At 40.3% G+C, this 22,697-nt stretch overlaps 1 protein-coding gene across 3 annotated transcripts in view; it reads right to left on the bottom strand.

Moving 5' to 3' along the window:
- The window catches only part of phkb (phosphorylase kinase, beta), a 109,302-nt gene that overhangs the window by 40,355 nt on the left and 46,250 nt on the right, over positions 1-22,697 (bottom strand). For all 3 annotated transcript variants that reach the window (XM_080884834.1, XM_080884833.1, XM_080884835.1), the window contains 5 exons: positions 20,364-20,561; positions 15,075-15,132; positions 14,336-14,413; positions 8,952-9,110; positions 8,520-8,614 (listed from right to left, as the gene is read on the bottom strand). In XM_080884834.1, the coding sequence (XP_080740960.1) occupies positions 8,520-8,614; positions 8,952-9,110; positions 14,336-14,413; positions 15,075-15,132; positions 20,364-20,561 (588 nt within the window). The remainder of the gene's footprint in view (positions 1-8,519; positions 8,615-8,951; positions 9,111-14,335; positions 14,414-15,074; positions 15,133-20,363; positions 20,562-22,697) is intronic.

The raw sequence follows: 22,697 nt of genomic DNA, 5'->3' as shown, positions 1-22,697 counted from the left end.
ACCCTGGAAGTTATTGATTTACATTTCCCAGATTTTCCAATTAGATTTAACAAGTTGGTTTTCAGCCAACTTCATGCTTAATATATAGAATGAAATAAGGTAATCTTTCTGTTGCTTTTTACCTCCATACCTCTTTCAGACTCACTCCCTCGCCTCTCTCTGACCCCTCTAACCTTACCCATTCTCTACTTTTCTACCTCCTTTCGTTCTGCCTCTAAGGAGGCATGTTTGTTGCTGTAGTATCCAATTGGGGGCCCCTCTTGACCCACGCCTTATCTCTGATTGATGACTGACAGCCTCCACAGTGTGGACCACAAATGCAATTTTTCCATTAACCTCATTCTCACATAGGGCCAAGCGTGTGTGTGTGAGTTTGTTTGTGTGTGTGTGTTTGTGTGTGTGTGTCAAAAAGTGAATGGATCTATATGCAAAAGAGAAGCCTAACAAAAGCTAAAGGATCCCTGAGTTTTATAACAGAGCTGCTATTTTTGATGGCTACATGCTCTTTTTGCATGTGCTTAAGAAATGTATGTAATTTGCGTGTTTAGTTGAACACACTGCAAATTGAACAAAATTCAAAGCGACAGATGAAACGAGTGATACAGACAGAGTAAGAATAAAAAAGACTAAGAGAATGCCACAGTGGTAAGGATGCCTGAGTAGCTGAGCACATTAGGGACACAACATTAATAGCAAGTGTGTGACACAAGCAACATAAGCAGCTAATTCACTTTCACAGCCATTCATGACTTCTTGGATCCCCAAATTGCTATGCCTGCTGCGTATTATTGCACGTTTGTCAGAGGGATGTCACCCCACGCTCCCCAGGGTGTGCTTGATCTGACTCACCCCCACAGCCCTGGGAGCGCCTTTTCTCTCATGCAAAAAATCAGCACACAGTCGACCGATGAACTTTTGTAAGCTGCTACATATCAAGGGAAGCTGTGCTTATCCACTGACTCCAGCTAAGAAAATAATCTTGGTAATTTATTTGCAACTATTATTAGCGCACCAAGAGGCCAGCAGCACTGTAATAATGCGCTTTTGCTGATTTCTCTCCTCTTGCCACATGGCTTACATACATATTTAAGCTGTGTAGTTTTATTTTACAGCTTCATACGCTATTTAACAGGCTTCTAGTTTATTACAATAGTAAAAGGTTCCTGCACATCAACAATGCATTAAAGCTGCATATAGGAATATCCCGATCACCAACTAAAATCAAAGCTCCACCATCCAAAAGCTTATTGTTTGGAGTGAAATCCACGTTCCACTTCCTGCTCAGGTGCACACATAATGCAGATTTAATGCATCATTCTTTACCTATGCATAATACAGGAATCTATGATATAATATTTCTTAGATTCAGGTTGATGATAAAAAAAAAACAGATGCTTTGTAGTGCCCACTATTGAAGCAAGATGCATGAATATAAGTGCAAGTGGCATGTAAGCGCCAACACATCCAAGTTCCTCCAGGGTAGTGGATTCAAGACAGGGTTTCTGTAGGAACTGGATTAAAAAGCTGTGACAATAAACCTCATAAAGAAAATAAGTATGTTCATTTGTATTCAGGGGAAACTGTTAAAATTACATTACAACTATATCTCCCTCTGCACTTAATTCAAAGGAGCTAAATGTAGCTTCTAACATCCTGCTGTTTAGAATAGCTTCTAAATTGAGTCTCTCAAAATTGACTATTCCTGATATTTTGGTGGAAATGACTCAAAAGATGCATTAATTCCTCATGCAGGTATTTTTATATGATTTTGTACGAGGGAGTGCAACCCAGTTCTTTTGCAAATAATTTTCTTTTCTAAACCTTTACTGAATGTCAGAGCTGATGTCAAAAAGCCCTGCGGTAACTCATATCATAAGCTTATATGTGGAACCAACAGCACAACATTGCAGGCTATTCATGGGTGCAGCATCTCATTCTCCCCAGTGAAATGAATTGATGCAGGGACTTTAAGTGTTAGCGTAACATTTGCAGGAAAGGCACGATGAATAATACACACGTACGCCAACACGCAATCCTGTAAATAACTGCACCCACAGAAAAACACACACATTTCATATAGAGACTGAGATGTCATGCAAAGACATATGTAGAGGCTGTATGTATGTATATGTGTATGTATGTATGCATAGAACAGGTATTCTGTTTTTGGACACATTATGAGAACCGAATTATATACACACAGAAGAGAAAATAGGAGTGCACAAATCAGGCCTTAACTGCATGTGAAAGCTCAGCATGCCCATGTGTCTTTTCTGCCTGCAGACCAAACACAAGACGCTGGTGATGCAGAAGCAACTGGACAGCTGATACATGTATACACACACACAACTCTCTGTCTCACTCACACACACACACACACACACACACACACACACACACACACACACACACTACATTTCTTATTCTTTCTTTTCCTCTCCCCTCACTCATATTTTTTTCCTCTTCCCATCTTGGGCCTCTTTACTGACACAACATGATACCTAAGCTTCATACTGAGGAAACAAAGGTGTGAGTGAGAGAAAGCTGGTAAGTTGGCGGAAAAAAAGAAAAAAGAGATTTTTTAAAAGGGGGGGGGGGGGGGGGGGGGGGGGGCAAAACGAACACAAGATTATGATCCAGCAAGACTTATTACAAAGCAATAAGAAAGAAAAAGTAAAGGTGAGAGGCAGTGGAGGATGAATGGTAATAGAGGATGAAGTCTACAAATTCTGTGGCCATTTGACCCCAAGAAACGCTAAGCTTAGCACCAGCTGCATGAATAAACAACCCTGGCATTCCTGTCTTACAGGAAAATAAAATCCTCTTCACATAAGCTTTCAGGTGGTACCGCTTGAAAAGATTTCTCATATTTACTGATATGCAGACAGAAGAGCAAAACACCTGCTTCACCTGCAACACCCCTGTTTGAAATGCTGTCTCCTTTCAAATCTTTATCACAGCTTTGTAAATGGCATTCACAGTGCAAGTACACCTAAAATGTTCAGTGTGTAGCTGCAAAAGTAACCAACTATTTTCTACCAGGCTTGTCACATTAGCTTAAATCTGTGACTTTTTTTTTATCTAAAAATTCTGCGAATTTCTAAGTCTGAAAACATTTGCCCAAATGTTATGTTCTCAACAAAAGGGTGGGGAGGAGGGAGGGAGGAATACTTATCATAAAGTATCTGACTAAAGAAAAAGTCAAACAAAGCAGATTCACAAATAAAACAGTATTTTAATTAGGGCTGCCACAAACGATTATTTTGATAGTCGACTAGTCACCGATTATTTATGCGATTAGTCGACTAATCAGATCATCATCCACTGGACATAAAACTACAGCTTATTGCACCAGCAGCATCTGCTCTTATATAACTATCATTAGCTTACAGCTTTAAGCTTTTAAGGTGCTAACTAAAAATAAAGACAAGATGATAGTTTATTAAATTTTAATGAAATTTGCAGATTGTTTCGGTGAAGTTTAATAAACTCCTTGCTATCTAAAATATAACAGGACAACGGAGTATATTCTCCAGCATCTCACACTTCTGATAATCAGCTGTCTGCTTGACGTTTATTCAGCTGTGTAAAAACTATAACTTTAATCTCAGACAAACCGATTTACTCAGGAACAAATAAAATACAAAAAAAAAAAAAAAGCCAAACAACAACATTTTTAATTTATCTAAGTGACTCATATATTTAACCTGAGTAGCGAAAGACGGCGGTGGGTTTGAAAACAATTTGCCGGGAGTCCGGTGTTCTCACCGCGCTAGTGACCTAGCCCCCGGCTAGCTATCGAGCTAGTGGGTAACAGACGTCTCCGAAAACGTCGGAGCGCTTTTGAAAATATGTGGTGTCCTGATAAACTGAGCCGATATTTGAGGTTTACACAGCTACATTCTCGCCTGAAAATATGTTAAACGTTTATTTTGTGACCCAGAAAGAATAATAAGAGTAATATTAAAACTAACTAGCTGCCGCCATTGTTGGAAACTAAGCTGGGCCGCGCTATGAATTCTGGGACACAGCTGCTTCTTCTTCTTCGGGGTTTAACGGCAGCTGGCATCCTTGTACATGCAGTGCTGCCATCTTCTGTTTCAGTCCGTTATTACACTCTTAAATCCTGCTACTTATTCCTGCGTCTTTTGGGATCTTACAAAGCTTCAAACGACGCGTCGACTATTAAATCAGTCGTCGACGATTTTGATAGTCGACGTAATCGTGACTAGTCGACAAATCGTGGCAGCCCTAATTTTAATAAATGGGAAATAGCTAGGCTATGCCAATCAAAGGCCTAAAACAAAAGCACAAAAAGGAAAAACATCTTGAAATGAAAAATTCTAAAAAGAAAAATACAAAAACGCTTCTTGCTTACAAGAGGACAAAGCCACTCACTGGTAGCTCAACACTGGCCCACACTTTGAGCTGGCAAACTTCTCACACCAGTTTTAAGCCAGTGCTGATTACTAAGTGGAAATTGGCTCCACAGGAAACAAGGGCTGGCACACGACTTAGAGAGAGTGCTGGATAACCCACACAGCCTGCTTGGGCTGTAACAGTGATTATATGTCAGTCATGCTTCCTTTCATAACCCCCAATGGGCCAAGTATAAACATTAATATCATTATTTCACGTTTTAAGCAAAATTAGTTTTAATATTCATCACAAGCCAGCCTTCAAGAGTCCATTATATCTGTCTTTGAAATGTATATATCACAACTTATGGCTACTTTAGACCAGATAAGACGAGGTATTTTTGATGATAACGACAGCAAAACCATAAAAAATATCAGATGAAAAACATTAATGTCCAAGGAGTGATGAAGTAATAATAATAATAATAATAATAATAATAATGGATACTTTATTGATCCCCATGGGGAAATTACTTGTTTTTCTCTGCATTTGACCCATTCACTCAGTGAAGCAGTGGGCAGCCCACTAAGCAGGCGCCCGGGGAGCAGTGTGTAGGGACGGTACCTTGCTCAAGGGTACCTCAGGGTAGCCGTTAAGTGGATTCGAACCGCCGACCTTCCGATCATGGGGCGACCACTTTACCTACTGAGCTATCCCTGCCCTCTGTGTACCTAGTTGTGTGTTAAATAGCTGCTGTTAGGCAGGCACTCAGTAAACTTTTCGGAAATGTCCATATTCCACCACTTCCATCAGTTGGATCCAGGTCGACGCGAGCACACACAGGGAAATGGAAACTATGACACTTGGAGACTATACCCATGCTATAGCCTTTTTAAAAGCTAATTCTTCTTGAAAATTTACATGATCTAAAGAAAGAGTTCCTATTTGACCTTCAGATACAGATGTACAGACAGCAATCATCATTTTATGACGATTGCTGTATGATGACACTGCAATATTGTCTATTATTATATTACCTTTTATAAATTCCTATGTGACTACTCACAGGTGAGGTCATGTATTTCTCACCTATGGAAGCAGTTCTATGATGAAAATTAGCACATTGAATTAAACGGTTACGTTAAGGTAGGAAGCTGTCAGCTATTGAATGACCTTACTGTGCAAAACTCGAACCTCTCTTTCAACCATAAAAGGATTTAATGAGTGTGTCATCATTGTCACAAAACACCAGAATTTCCTTCAGGTTTCTCAGAACTAAAGTTGAAGTAAGACCATTCACACATTTATTTGGACTGCGTGAGACTGAAAACATCAAACTCAATACGATAGGCTTTTGTTGATGGGTTTCACACAGAGCCGTGCCTGCTACCATCAGAGGCCAGGTTCACAGCAAGCTTTCACACTGCCTACAAATCAACTTTCAAGAGTATTATTGTTAGAACATTTCTGAGCATTACTCCTACTCCTAACAGGAGTCTAGCACACAAGGCACACTTCTTTAAACACTGAATTCATAAAAGCAGTGCTGCCAGCTAAACATACTCATACTGATTTCCTTTTGAGAACGATCCCTCTGCATCCAAGATGCTGATATGTAGATATCCTATTAACAAATACAAACACACATATTTAAAATCCTCTGTTTGATCCCAGCTAAAAATCAACGGTTGTTCCAAAATACTAAGCTCTCTATGATCTTTGCAAGTAATCTGCTTTCAGTCGTTCAGCAACACTCAAGACTTAGATCAATGACTCCGAGTAGCTATGCTGTTGCTTGAAGGTGTGTTTGAAAAGAGTGAAAATAACATACATTTTATACACCTGTGTTGTCACCCACAGTACTTGAATGCCCTGTGCTGGAACTAATGCCTGAATTCCATTGGGAGAACGCCTTTTGGGCTCCTGATATAATAGCTGGTGAAACTGATTCGACTTGATCCTAATTGCTAAAGCCAATGCTTGCTATCATACCACTGCCTAATTTTTTGGATACCTGCTAAAAGCAGTACCTGAGTTTGGGTTGTGGGTTCAGGGCTGAGAAGCCCAGACTTCCCACCTCTTTAACCTGATGAAGTCAACAGAACGACACAACGACACAGCATAAAGCATCAGGTCAGTTTTCATAATAAAAGAACACATGTAGACCAAACCCTTATCTTCTGAACTGCACTCAGTTGCTAGCTGACAAGACAAGTTGTAAACAAAAACTGTAACGGAGTGTAATGGGCGTGGGAGCTTCCTTCTTTAACAATTATTCAGAATTAAGAGAGATGAGTTACGTCTTCACAGAGCTTGCAAATGTCCAAAACTTTCAGTAAGTGTGGCCCTCCTTGAGTTGAAGAATGTTTGTGAGCCTCACAAAGTTAAAAATATACGTGTTCGTCTCAGAACCAAATATTTCTCTCTAAAATTTTCTCACTTCACAAATGATTTTCTGCTGATTTTTTCTGACATGATCTTTTCCATTTCTGGCTCGCTGTTTGTTTCTCTCTGTCTGTTCTGTCTGCTGATCTTTTTCCAGGCAACCTATTTGATCCCGTCTAGTGTTCATCATACCTCTGAGGATATGTCCTCTCTTGTGTGCCTTGTTCTAGTACTGTCTTATAGACCTAGCTTCAAAAACACAATTCATCATACAGCAACAGAATAGGATGCTGTACAACAAAGAAAATGAAAATCATTCCAGTGTGTATGTATCTCTACCCTTCATCTGTGTGATCCACAGAGCTGCCGGCCATCTCAGATACAGAATTAAACCTCAGACATGATTGCTATTCAGGGAGGTAGTTTGTGGAGAAAATTGACTGGGTTTAATCCTCGTCTGCAAGCCTGGCCTTTGGCAAGGTAAAATAAGATGAGAGTTTCTGCTTGTTTAGATGTTGATGGATGAATAGTAATTAAAACCTTACCACACATGAATAACAAACAGTGGTAAGCAGGACTGAGTAGTGTGAATGGTTTAAGGTAGGATGCGGGAATTGCCTTGCGGGAGTAAGGGTGGGTGTATAGTTGGCATTGAGAGGTTACTGTACATCTTTGAGGCTGACACATGCAACTGCACAATAGGTGAGGTCATAGCTTATGTAATCCTCCTGAAATATGAAACTTAACATCAGCAAGTGAAGATCTGTAGAACTCTGATAAGTTATGGTTCTCCCACAATTTCCTGGTTATTTCTAAGATCGCTGATACTGAAACAGTGTGGCTCAGTTTAGATATCTCATTTTCAGTAACACATGTGACTAGGCAAACTCCAGAGCATGAACAGTATATCTGCATTTTGAAACCATGTCAAAAAAAAAGACTCTAAACACTGTGCGGTGAAGAACTGTGTTTCTAGCTAGTCTGAGTTACACTCAATAGTTTTGTTCAGTATCATCAATTGTCATTGTTTTGGAAAAAATATATATAAATCCAGCCAGATTTGAAAAGTGAATACGTGGGCATGGAACAAGAGTGGCTTTAGTGAGGACCTCGCCTTTTTAAATACCACCTCCACCCACCTACCACCTTTTTGTTTATGTACCTCTGATGCAGGTGTTTGTTGATCTAAAATGCCAGGAATAACCCTGGAGCAGCTTATATAAAGAATCCAGATATAAGCCTGATAAGAATCATAAAATCGAAATATCTGTTTTAAATTTGAATAAATGTAGACTTTTAAACAAGAGGAGAAGCTGCTAGCAGAGAACACCATCACCACTGGAGACATTCTTATTATTATATATAGTGTATTCCAATCAGCAATCAGCTTTTGATTTTTCATTACAACTGCTAACATTTCCACTCCTTTTACTCCCCTCCCAGTTGATAGAAATTACAAATATAGAAGTCCTTTTCTTTCTTTCTTTTTTTTAATGCAGAGTGAGCAATCCACTTGCTGCCCACTTTCTGCATCTACAGCAAAATTCCACTTACAGCTACTTGACATCTAGAATAAACTAACAATTAGGATTGTCATCATGTGTAAGATGCAATTACTTCATAGGCTAAAAGCTCTTAAATGCTTTGATTTCAGCCATATTTACAGGGGGGTAGTATAAGTTTACAACACTTCAGCACTTGAATCCGATGTTGTACTGATAATAAACGCCTGTAGATGACAGATGATCGTCAGATAGAGTTACATCAGAGCTTACCTGGTTGGAGTACCGCATACTGACATTGCGCTGGTCCTGTCGTGGCACATAGCGATGAATTGGATCAATATCTTTGGGACTGATCAGCTCATCCACTGAAAAGTGAATGTACACAAACATACCACAAAAGGTAGATATGAATACCATTAAAATGTAGGGAATACTGTGGGATACTGACGCACGACTATTGACAAGTAACTAAGTGTAAACGCATAAAGACTTAATGAAAACAAACCCCACATAAACACTTGGTCCTTGGATTATTGTGAGACACGTATTAAGCTACAGTTACAAAAAATAATTCATAATGAAAAACTATTGAAAACATATTAGTTTTAAGTTAATCGTGAACTTGCAGATTAATGTCAGAGTACAGTGAATGAATGCATCAATTCAAGTCGACATACTAAGCACACAGACGCACAGACATACCCAGTAGCTTGGCAATGTTGTACAGGGCCTGACCCCACAGGAAGACTTTCCCATCACGGCCAGAGTTGCTAGGGAAACGCTTCTGGCTCCCATGCTTGTTCTGCTCCGCCTCCACAAAGTCAGCCGGTACATAGTAGTACTTGGGGATTATAGCGTGGCCTGGCACGAGAAACGAGAAGTGTAAGCTCTATGTGCATAAGACTAAGCAAAAATAATCTTTACTTCTTACATAGTACAAAAACTATGTACTTCAGTAACTTTGCACTGGTGGCACACAGGGATAATAGCAACAAATCATACAGCAGTACAGATGCTGAGTTTAACCTTTGAACCACTGCTGTACTTAAGATCACCTTTACATCTTAGCATGTTTAAACACATGACTCTTATGCAGTTTCTACTGAAGCCTTTGTGTGTACCTGGACTTTAATTAAAAAAAACCTGGTATTTGAATTTAGATGGACTAGAAACAATTTGGGGTTCATTATCTTCCCTGTGGACACTTTGCAGACTGGAGGAGCCTGGATTTAAACTACCAACCTTCCAACTGGTGGACAACCAGTAACTCCTGAGGCACAGCTGCGATATAGGCAAATAACTTTAAAGCGTATTTTTCAATTTGTTCCCAAACTAAGTTTTATTTTATTTTGTTATTATTAAAAAACAAATAAATAAATAAATAAAATCAGATAATTATAAATGGCTACGTGAGACACCCCTGTACTTTTAGCTTAATTCAAAAACTTGGCTAATGCTACTAAAAATTCTCTTTAGCAGTATGGGGCTTACCATGTTAACCATCTAAGTTTAGCACTTTAGCAGGATATTTCACACATAGTGGTTGTAACTGGACCTACAGCTAAGAACACTAAATCTTTTTGTGCCCACTCTTAGGCTACGTTCACACTGCAGGTGAAAGCGCATCAAATCCGACTTTTCTGACCCTATGCGGCCCATATCCGATCATGGTATGACAGTGTGAACGGCACAAATCCGATATTTTCAAATCCGACCTGGGTCACTCTAGTATGTGGTCCTGAATCCGATACATATCTGATGTTTTAGAAAGCGACTGCTGTTTGAATGGTCATGTCGCATTAAATCCGTCTTTTACGTCACTGACACAAGACAGACGCCAATTATCAGCGCCGGAGAAGACATCGTGAATGCTTCCTGGTCATCCAGTGTAGATGTTAGTGAAACTGTTGGGAAGACAGCGTTGGAGAAACGTGAACATTTTATTTGTACTGTATAATCTGCAGATTCTGACAGAAATCTGCAACTATCCTTTGAAGCACCGCTCCTCTCTAAAACAGCAATAAGGATCATTATTAGGCCATATCTAAATAACAAAATAACTTTATAACTTAAAGCAAAATTGGGAAACGTAAAGTCCGAAACAAGTCTTTATATTAACGGCCATCAGTCAAACAATACTGTCTGGTCTGGGTCTAAACAGAGCGCGTTGTGTGTGACGTCTTCTTTTGCGCATGCGGGCCGCTTTGAGGGTTCACACTAGAGCACGTTTGCTGTCACATTTTATTTGTAGTGTGAAGAAGCAGACAAAAAAAATCAGATTTGATCAAAAAAATCAGAATTGAGCATTAAGACCTGCAGTGTATAATATAAATACTAATACTAAATAAATAATATTTATTTAGTAATATAATATTTATTTAGTAAAGTGATCAAGTGATCAATAAAGTGATCAAGATGGCGCCGAGTATGGCAGCCTCGTCGCGAGCTCCCCCAAGCAACGGCTTTCTTCTGTGTTTAATTTTACTTTTCCTTTATTTTTTCACGAGCAGCACTTGTCTCCTTGTGTACGACCGACAAACCTTACTGGACATAAAAGACGGTCTTTCTTATAACTTTCCGGAGTTCAAGTTTTGCAACACGGACGCTCCGTTTGCAGACCCCCCATTCATCTCACCTGAGACGCCTTTGTTCTCTGGCCCTGGAGGCCGCAAACGCCGACGCAGAGGGAGAAGATCTGGCGTTCTGGTTCGACTGAGACGGCGCACTTACAGACCACCGTTACCCAGTTTATTACTGGCTAATATGCAGTCTCTGGAGAACAAGCTGTGCGAGCTTCGGGCACGGATCTCATTCCAGCGAGAGATGCGGGACTGCTGCGTGATCTGCCTCACAGAAACCTGGCTATCGGACAAAGTACCGGACTCCGCAATACAACTGCCGGGGTTCTCTGTGCACCGCGCGGACAGGTCACAGGATCTTACTGGGAAAAGCAGAGGCGGTGGTGTGTGTTTCATGATCAACAACAGCTGGTGTGATTATGCGAACGTGCACCCGGTCAAATCCTTCTGCTCACCGGACCTGGAGTACCTGATGATTAAGTGCCGGCCATTCTGGCTACCGAGGGAATTTACAGCAGTGATTATTACGGCTGTTTACATTCCCCCACAAGCCGACACTGACCGTGCACTCAGGGAACTGTACAGCGCGATCAGCAGCGAGGAAACCGCACACCCAGAGGCGGCGTTTATCACAGCCGGAGACTTTAATAAGGGAAACCTGAAGAAAGTCTCACCAAAACTCCATCAACACATCCTTTTCAACACACGTGGAAACCGGCAACTCGACCACTGTTACACCTCTTTCCGGGATGCGTACAAAGCCCTCCCCCGCGCCCCATTCGGCCAATCAGATCACTGCTCCATCCTGCTCCTGCCCGCCTACAGGCAGAAGCTGAAACAGGAAGCTCCAACCCGGAGGGCGGTGCACTGTTGGACGGACCAATCGGAGTCTGCGCTGCGGGACTGTTTTGATCACGCGGACTGGGAAATGTTTCACGTGGCCGCCAGAGACATTGATGAATACACAGACTCAGTCTGCGGATTTATCAGGAAATGCGTGGAAGATGTCGTCCCATCCAGAACAGTCAAATCCTTCCCAAATCAAAAACCCTGGATTAACGGAGATGTTCGCGCGGCACTGGCGGCACGGAACACCGCCTTTGCCTCCGCGAACACATCGGACTACAAACACGCACATTACCAACTCCGGAAGACGATCAAAGCAGCCAAACGTGAGTACAGGGACAGGGTGGAGCAACAGTTTGACAACCCTCGGAGTATGTGGCAGGGACTAAACACGATCACAGACTTTAGAGGGAAAACCAGCACACCACAGACCACGGCCTCTCTGTGTGAGGATCTAAACGTATTCTACGCTAGATTCGACACAGCGAACACCATGAGACCGGACAGTGTGCGCACCGCGGATGACGTCAGTGCGCACACTGTGTCTGAGGAGGATGTGCGGAGGTGCTTCAGGAAGGTGAACGCACGCAAAGCTACTGGTCCGGACGGGATTCCCGGCCGCGTCCTCAGGTCATGCGCGGCTCAGCTGGCTGGAGTGTTCACGCACATCTTCAACCTTTCCCTTTCTCTGTCTGTAGTCCCAGCCTGCTTCAAAATGGCCACCATCGTCCCTGTACCCAAATCCTCCACCATCTCCTCATTGAACGACTGGCGACCTGTAGCCCTGACCCCCATCGTAAGCAAATGCTTCGAGAAGCTGGTCAAGGACTTCATCTGCTCTGCACTACCCGACTCACTGGACCCTCTACAGTTTGCATACCGCCACAACAGGTCCACTGATGATGCCATAGCCCTGACACTACACACTGCCCTGTCACACCTGGAGAAGAGAGACACGTATGTGAGGATGCTGTTTGTAGATTACAGCTCAGCATTCAATACCATCGTTCCCTCGAAGCTGGACAGTACACACAAACAAAACAGTGAAGAAGGCCCAGCAGCGCCTCTTCTTTCTCAGGAGACTGAAAAGATTCGGCATGAGCCCCCGCATCCTCAGGACCTTCTATCGCTGTGCCATTGAGAGCATCCTCACTGGATGCATCACCACCTGGTATGGCAACAGCACCGCCTACAACTGCAAAGCTCTCCAGCGAGTAGTGCGGTGCTCTGAACGGATAATTGGAGGTGAGCTTCCCTCCCTCCAAGACATCTACAGGAAGCGGTGCCTGAGGAAAGCGGGGAGGATCATCAAGGACTCCAGTCACCCCAGCCATAAACTGTTCAGACTGCTTCCATCAGGAAGGAGGTTCTGCAGCATCCGGTCCCGTACCAGCAGACTGAGAGACAGCTTCTTCCATCAGGCCATCAGACTGCTGAACACGTCATAGACACCTCAGCTTCACTACTGGAACTTTAACATTATGCACTCCACACTGTATATAAATGGCACTTGTTTTGCACATATTCAACTCTGTATATTTTATATATTTTATTATTATTTTATTTTATTTTATTTTTTTACTATTTAATTTGTAAAAATGTGTATACACACACACACATACACACACACACACACACACACACAGGAAAATATTTAGTATACACATCCAGAAATGCATACACTATTATATATTGTACATATATTTATTAGTTTCAGGTTGGCCATTCTTGTATTTTGCTCGTTTGTGTTGTTGTGTTTGCACATCTCTGTTGCTTGTGGGGCTCGCACACAAGAATTTCACTCGCATGTGCTGTGCCAGTGTGCCTGCACATGTGATGTGACAATAAAAAGTGATTTGATTTGATAATATAAATGCTTACTTCAAGGCTAGCACAACTGTAGTTGAGGACCCCACCACCGTCCTCACTCACTCATCACAATATATTAGCATGTCTTCAATAGCTGAACCCTGCATGTGCTTTATGTATTATCAAAACAATAGGAGCCCCTGACTCCTGGGAGGTCAGGCAAACCAGCAAAAGAAGATACAATAGCAGCTTCTGACAGTACAAAATCCATTGGTGGATTTACACTTTTAATAAGTATTTAACAGTAAAACAGAAAACACTCCCTTTGTGTTCTCCTCTAAAACCCAGCCAATTAACTTCAGGAGTTTTGTTAATTTATACAGAACCAGTACAAAGAGCTCTGCAGAGACATTCAGGGTAACTTAAGTCAGCTCTGTTTCACATCATTATCCTTTCTGCACTCCAATTATTTCAATTTCTTTTATGAATAGATGAATAGAAACACCCAGCTCTTGACATCCTCATCATTTAACTGTGTCCTCTCACATCAATGTGTACCGGTGAATGCATGAGCCAGGCTCTTTTGCTCACAGGGAAGGTTGAGTTCACTTGGATGCATCACTCTTGTGAACCTTGGTATGTGGTGTATGAATATGTAAAACTGATTTAATAAGAGAAAGTTTGTCGCTGCCGGAAGGGGAGAGAACAGAATCAAAAGTATTAAAAAGAACTATATTGAGAGGCCAGATGAGATAATATCATATATGTTTGTGTTCAGGAGTTCACGGTTTTCCTCATTCAGCGGTCACTGCATGTGTGTGGGTGCATGTTGGCTTTTATGTGGTTACTCACCCTCATACGACTGAAAGATGATGGGTTCAAGGAGTTCCTGGTATTCTTTGACCTGGGCCTTATTTCCTCTGAAGACCCCTACAAAACACACACACACACACACACACACACACACACACACACACACACACACACACACACACACACACACACACACACACTATAAAACATTGAAAATGCTTTTTCACATCTAACTGTTAACTGCATCAGTCAGGCAAAGTTACCCTAATAAAATAGTTTTACAATACTGAAAAATGGTGAGGCACTGTCAATAAAAATCTTCCTAGGTATACAAGATTTTTTTAAGAGCATTTCATTGTAGAGGCTTGTTGGTTATTGATGTATCCGTCTGGATCAGTTTAACTGCCTTTTTTCTTTTGAGCAGAGCCAATAAAGATGAATAGCTTCATATAGAGCAACAGGCCCTGCAGGTTGTCTGTTAGTCTTAAGAAAAATCTGTGGCATATAGAGAGGCAAAGGGGCTATTAGATTTTTTTTTTTTTTTTTTTTTAAAAAGGAAGAAAGAAATGCTTAGGAAAAACTAGAGTCTTTCATTTATTTCTGACCATTTACTTTGGGTCACTAACAAATTAAAAAAAAAGAAAAAAAGTGTGTATCCATGTCCTCTAAAACCAGAGAAAAATGTAATTTCCTGTAAAACGCTATAAGTCTGTCTTATACCATGGCAATGACCCACTTGAGGCACCATAACAGCAGCAATGGATAGAACAAGGCTTACCGTCAATCATCATGTAGATGAAAAATATGGGAAACTCGCACTCGATCCCATCAAAAAGCTGGAGAAAGACAGAGAGAGGAAGAGAGGGGAGGAATTATTGCTTTTTTCATTTCACAAAGAGAAGAGAGGCGCAGGAGCTTTAAAGCTGAATTTGAGCAGCACTGAATATGGAACAGTATGGCACAGAGAAAAAATATAAAGGATGTGACATTCTGAATGAAACCTGTCAGTATAGAGAGAAATATTACTGATCCTTTACAAGGTCTTTTTTTTTCTAATTCAAAAACTTGGCTGTTTGTTTTGAGGAGGACATCTAGAGGTGTGAAAGTTTAGTATGTTTACAATAGACAGACACATAGAAAGTCGGAGTTTAGTTTTACTGAGGACTCAGTGTCACTTCTCTATCACTGAATAATCAAAATCTTGGCTTTCAGTCTTTTACAACCTAACATGAAATAAGGTATTATTTGTAACCTAGCAACAACAAACACTTAAGAGCAGCGCTCAGAAAATGACACTGTGGCAAAAAACACTGCCATGTTGCCTGTGAACTCAGACCTTCAATATCAAAGATTTGTCAGATTTCACTCAGTATAACAAAGACAAGAGAATTACAATGTATGTTTAACAATATAAATACCTACTCGCTGTGTGCTTAAGTTAAAAAAAAAAGACATTGTTTGCTTAGGCTGCTGCCCCCACGACCCGGCCTCGGATAAAGCGGATGAGGATGGATGGATGTTGCCTTTTAGTTCTGGTCGAGTTCTTCTTGACATTTTAGAATGTGAGGTTCACAGGAGTTTTATATAACCTAAAGTTGAAAGTATAAAGTCCAAACAAAAATCCAATCAATAAACTATACCATGTGTTACAAATGGGACTGAAAGCTATCATACATATTTAGTCAGGCTACAAATAAGCTTCAATATACCCTTTAAGGTTTTTATTCAAGTTTCTGAAAGCTTGTTAGAGGCATGTTCTTCCAAAACATTTTTGTTTTTGGATGTTTTAATGATGGTGGTGGAGACTGATCTGGTGACTGTGAAGGCCATAACGCGTGATACTCAAATTCATTGTAGTTCAATGACCACTCCCATCATGACAGAACCGCTCCATCACAGAAGAAAGGTGATTTTGCAGTGACCCTTCCCTCTAAAAGGTCAAGTGAAGCCAAAATGCATCAGCACAATGTCACCATAGCATAACTGAGCCACCTGATCCCACCACAATAGTTGACCGAGTGTTAAGGGTTTTGCCTCTAATCCTATAATTTCTTTTAATTCAAACTATTTATAAATATGGGAGCTTTGGCTCACATTAAATACATGAATTTTATAGTAGATAGTTCTGCTTGTGTATTCATACTAAATCACAAATCAGAATCCTTTGACTGATTCACTTTCTCACGCCAGACATGCAGCAGATTGCTTGGTTGTGGTCCAGCTGTTTAGTGTGCAACAAAGTTTGATTGACAGCTCTCATGTTGCCTGGAACAGACCAACCCAAGTCATTTCAGTAAGATGTTCGGCTTCCTTTAGCCTCCAAAACAACTTCAAAACCCTCGGCACACATTTGTCTAATTTAAGATGAACATAATTTTTTCTAAAAGATTAACTCAGTTGCTGTTTTGACAAATCCACTGCAAAATGTAACCCATGCCTCTTCCCACAAGTAAGAACTAGTGACTTTGTAGGCCATGGCATATGATTTCTATCATTTTTTATACTTGTCAAACCATTCAGTGTTTTTCCCTCCTTGCTTCCTCTTATTTGGCCAATTTATTCAGTTTTTTATTTTATTTATTTAATTAAACCTGTCAGCTCATAAACACATTGCTGTCAAATGAATGTGAATAAATCAAAAGCACCAAGTGGCAGCAGCTAGACAAAAGTTCCCTAAATAAACACTTGAATTCACACCATCACTTCCTGGATTTTTCTCTGAATCTTGCACACTTCATCTACTGTATTTGCACTGTATCTTACACAAGCACCCATGCACAAACAAACGAACAAAAATCTTAAGCCATTCAATTACAAGTCACATTTACAATAGACAATAAAGCTAAGCAGACAATTATTCACTTTAGTAATTCAGTGCTTAATTAAAGAGGATCAACTCAAAACACTGTCCCTACACAATAACCCACCTTTAGTTACCGAATTTGGAAAAACACTAAAAATAATAAAGGTCAGTTTGTAAAAAGATCAAATAGTCTGCAGAATTTTATTAGCCTCTTTAAAAAAATCCATCGATACAAAATGCATGTGTGCATATGTCCGTGTGTGTCTGCATTTTAGTCCCTCTATCTATAAAAGTAATTAGTTCTGACTATCTTTGTACCTTATCTTTTTCAATAATCTCTGCGCTGATGGAAGATAACAGAGACATCCTAATGCAATAACAAATGCCTGGCTGAGCTGGCACACATGCTCGTACAAACACACTTAGAAGGTGCTTTTCACTGAGCGGATACTCATGTCTGTATTAATGTGCTTCTTTAAATGTCGGCACTCTGTGATTATGTAGATCTGCAGGTCTCGAGGTGTATATTTCACCAAAGACGGGAAGCAATAGCAGCTATCAGGTGGGTTATAGAGAGGAAGGAAAAAAGAAAGGCAAGTGCATAAAGAGATAGAGAAGCAGGGGAGGGGTGTATTTGGTGGCGGGGGGGAGAGAGTACGAGAGAACAGGAGAGCTGAGGCAGTCACCCAGTGAGGCCTGTGCCTTTTGGCCCGTTGAGGCTGTAAACAGACAGGGATCCCTGGTGTTTTGTGCTTGAGCAGCTCGACTGATTGGTAAAACTGTCTATCACACAGGCTGCTGCCGCTGCTCTCTGTCAATGGTAAACAGACAGGGAGCACAGACGCCTGCCCTGCTGTGAATTCTCTCTTAAACACCAACAACAACTTTAGTCAATGTCTTCTGCAGGGGAACCCGGCCTACCTGTGATTTCTTTCCTCCAGATAAAACGCAAACTGTGTCAGACACACTCAAAGCATTTCATTTTGTTGTGAGGTGGCTTATGACTCAAAAGAGGTAACATTTTACTCACGGTATTGCTTTTCGACTATATTTGTAACACTATTAATCAGCGAGGATTCTGAAACTGGCAAATCACTTTTTTTAATTCATTAATAAAAAAAATTAATGAATGAAAAAATTAATTGGGTTTTTACATTATGAAACGTTAACTGGCCAGAGTGTCTTCCACAACAAATCTGACTGCCTGCTGGTCGAACTAAGGGCAGGACGGAGCCTGAAGGAACTGAGGCATTAAACATTGTTTGATAATTCTTAGAGTCTTTAGAGTCTTTGTATCCTATTAGCCGCAGGATTAAACAAAGCTCATTTCAAAGTGGTTCAGAGTTGGAGCCCCATGAGTGCCCACTCTGACATATCAAGCAAGCACTTCCATCATCAGTGCCTTTTTAAATCTTTTTTTCTCAGCCTCACCTTTCAGACAGAAAAGTCACCTTTTGTCACTAAAAAGTGATGACTATCCTTTTTAATGAATCATGAATGTAATTAAGGAATCAAATTACTGTCAGGTGACTCTTTGATTACATACATCCCTACTAGGTACAACTGATTAGGCCTTTTGAAACAGTTGGTTAGTGTTTCACTGCCAAACAGAAACTCCAGCATCTGTCTAAACTCACAGATCTCTGCTTTCTTACCTAACGCCTCTCTGAGCTCATTAATTCTAGCAGGCTAGCTCTCCAGGTAAAGTAATGATTTGTTTAGTATTAAGAGTCCAGCCTGCGATTCACTCATGGTATGCTTCTAAAGTGACTGCACTGTCATTTGGCCAGGATCACAGGGAATTCACTAAAGGACAATGAATGCCCGGTCATTCACATAGGTGTATATGCATGAGCATACACACTGATAAGGAACAACTCAGCTGCATACCCAGCGCACCCACACACATGCACGCTAAGATTTAGGGTGAAATACCTGGGGGATTAGGATGCGTGGAATGGGAGAGGCTAAGTCGCAGGCAGATCTCTTAGCATTATCATAAAAGGATGAAACCTTTGGAGGATTATGAATTTCGAAAACTTTTGAAATGTCAAGCACTTTCAAGCTGAACTTTTCCACATGTTATGCATTGCTAGCTGTGCTTGTGGTTACTGGCAATTGAGTTCAACTCAGTTATATTAAACCTATATTTTACACGCACACACACACACACATACACTCGTCATTTTGTTCAGCTGCTAAATTGCTCACTAATGAAAATAGCTAATCAGCCAATCACATGGCAGTAATGCAACACACTTAGGCATCCTGCAGCTCAAACTGAGCATCTGTATGGGGAAGAATGGTGATTTAAGTGATTCTGAACATGGCATGGTTTTTGGTGCCAGATGGGCTGGCCTAAGACTTTCAGAAACTGCTGATCTACATCTCCATGACTTACAAAGAGTGTTCCAAAAAGAGAAGAAATATTGCATATACATCAGTTCTCTCGGGGGGGGGGGGGGGGGGGGGGGGGAATGAAGTCTGAGGTGAATGACCAAACTAATTAGAGCTAACAATAAGACAACAGTAACTCAATTGTTTGTTATAGTCAAGGTATGCACCTTAAGGTTCAATTCAAACTGGACTGGCTCACCAAGATGTTTCCAGCACTTTACCAACAAAGAGGTAAGATAGTTCTGAAGCAGCAAAGTGTACCTAATAAAGTATCATCCTTTAATTCTGTGAATAATTAGCTGCTATGGAACATGTGAGGCAGATTAAACAGAGGTGATAAGAACAGCGCAGACAATTTTAAAAGAGATAAAAAATAATAGAAAGGAGGTAAAACGAAAAAAGAAAAAGCAAAAACAGATTAGGAATAACAAAAGAGAAAATTGCTAAAGAAAATACTCAACAAGAATCACAAACCATGACAAAAGGACTAGAAGTGTAGCTGTCAGCACACTGGACCACAATATATTTATTCGATGTCTAAAAATTCTAAAATGTCACTGCTCGTAAATCTCTAACTGATCATTTTCTTTAATGGAAAGTCGGGTTAATTTTTTTAAAATCCATTTACTAGATTTGAAGCATATTATTCACAGATATAATTTTTATTTCAACTGCTACGCTAATGACCATCTTATTAAAACCTGGAACAACAAGAAACATTTTGGATCACATTATCTTCGTTAGGAATATACCCCATAATTTCTTCTTTGCATTGGCAAAATACAAATGAGCTATTTAAAATGAAACAAAAACTGTGGCTTTAATCCAAAGAAGAACAGAATATAGAGAAAAAACACGAGTACAAACCTTCATTTCAGCAGGTTTGTAGTAGCGGCGATTCTTGTCTTCGTTTGCGGTGCGGTAGCCGTCACGGAGGAAACGTTTGAAGCCATATTTGCCACGGAGCTTGCGGACAATCTTGTCAAGTGTCTGAGTGTAAAGAGCATCATCATCAACAGCAAACGCAGGATAGCTGATGGTTGGAAGTAAAGCTGCATCTGTGTTCTGCCGGAGACAAACAAAAAGATTTACAACAATTATGAACTACGTGAAATGTTTTTGCCACATTTGCTATATATAATATATATTTCCAGGCTGATATTTTTACTTCATTTTTTTTAAATATATATATATTTTTAGCTACATTTAGTGTTTGTGTAAAAATCCACTGGCATTTTAGGTCAGAGAAATATTTTGAAAATTCCACAAGGACCAAAACTTTTCCCAATGACTGCATCTCACAGTCACTTTGCATAACTTCTGAGTATAAAATGAGGGAAGCCAATAAGATAATTTATTGTACATCTATATATTCTACAGAAAGATTTATTAAACATGCGTGAATGCCCATAGTATGTTTAGGAGTGAAAGTGTCGGTTTATAAATAAAACACTACAGCACTGACTACATGACTAACCATACAGGCTATGGTTAGGAATGAATCTTGTTATCAGGCTTGACAAACCACTGTGACTGAGCATCTAATAGTCCCATTTTATTGTTTGGTTTACTCTATTGAGCAAGGGAAATGAAATCTATCAGGGCATAGCTTCACTGCAAACAGCTATGAATATTTAAAGTTTATTAATAGACGGCAGATTCCAAAAATCAAAGCCTTTCCATATCCTGTCTGAGCACTGGAATCTATAAAATAACTGCAGGGACAAGCGCTCTGACATGGACGTGGCTATGAACGCTTAAGGACCAGATTTCTGTTCTGTTTTGATTTCTGCTGCTCTCCTTTGTAGCGCGTTTCTTTTTTATACTTTGCACATATCTCTGCAGCTCACAGAGGAGCCAGGTGTAGCTCTTTCTAGTCCTATTCATTTATATTCTTCAACTTCTTGTTACAACCCTAATCTACATGGTAACATCCTCAGCAGCTACAGCTGAGAAATCATATCAGCTTGCAACACACTCTGTGCAGGTATTGAATGTGTCTAGAATTGAATACTGGATTTCAATCTTTTGACATATTACATGACATAGTGATAATATATTGATGTTTTGCATATCTTGACACAATCCTGACAATTGTTGGCGTCTCCTGCACTCCTTCAGACTTCTTAATGTCAGTCTCCTATGTCTATAATGCCATTGCTGATCGTCTAATTACACTAATTTCCTCCCAGGCTGTTGGTGACTAGACAATTCTGGCTTACAAGTTCGACACACACACACACGCACACACAGCTGTAATGATTTAAGTGCCTGCGAGTGTTGGCGAGTAGGAAAGATTTTCCTCACGCTTTCTTCTTTGAGCTTTACCTCCCTGCATCTCTATATCCAGCTCTTACTTTTGCCATTTCTTGTCAGTGGTGTACGATCAAGAGCTCAGGTACGGGCAGTGTAATGACTGCACCGTGAGGAACATACATTGTTGAATTGATATCTACTGACACACTGACATGAGTGCGTGGTCTGTTTGATGTGTGTAATTAACCTTATCTGACATATGCGTGACAGGCTACTATTTTGTAGAGACTATGCATACAGCTGCTTCTCTACACCGTAAAAGAGCGTTGGGGGAAACGTTTGCGTCATGCTGTGAAACTGTGGATATTTTTCCTAAGAACAAAGAGATCAGCTCACAGACAAAATGCAACATTTAAACAATATTTTAATATTTATTCTAGTTCTAATATGATCAATTTAGACAAAATAACAAAAAGGAAATAAAAATAAGATTCTTGATTTTTGAATAAACTATTTTAAAAGATTGTTGCATTTTAGAGCAAAACGAAAGGTTACTTGGTCACTGTTTTAACGATCACTGCAAGGCGGATATCATAAAAATACTGTGGGAGTTTTTTTGCTCTGACTGCACATTCCTGTATGCTGGTTCAACATTTCTCTACAATAGTTAATAGTTTAAATATTTTAAAAATTGAGCAAATGCAAAGTGCTCACTGTGCTGGACTGACATTGTCATCCCAAGACCATGTACCAATTTGTCATAAGCCTTCAGTGAAATTCAGTTTACTGAGTTTGATTCAATTTGCAAGAACAGACACCTCAGAGCACTTCATATTGTAAGGTAAAAACTAATTAGAGTGAGAACTACAACAATCAGACGATCCCCTATGAAGCAAGCAATGGTGGGAAGAAAGAACCCCCCCCTTTCTCTGGAAGAGACTTCCA

This window comes from Rhamphochromis sp. 'chilingali' (genome assembly GCF_963969265.1).
Source record: "Rhamphochromis sp. 'chilingali' genome assembly, chromosome: 6".
NCBI lineage: Eukaryota > Metazoa > Chordata > Actinopteri > Cichliformes > Cichlidae > Rhamphochromis > Rhamphochromis sp. 'chilingali'.
The sequence above is the reverse complement of the archived record's forward strand: the minus strand, read 5'-3'. Positions and strand labels throughout refer to the sequence as shown.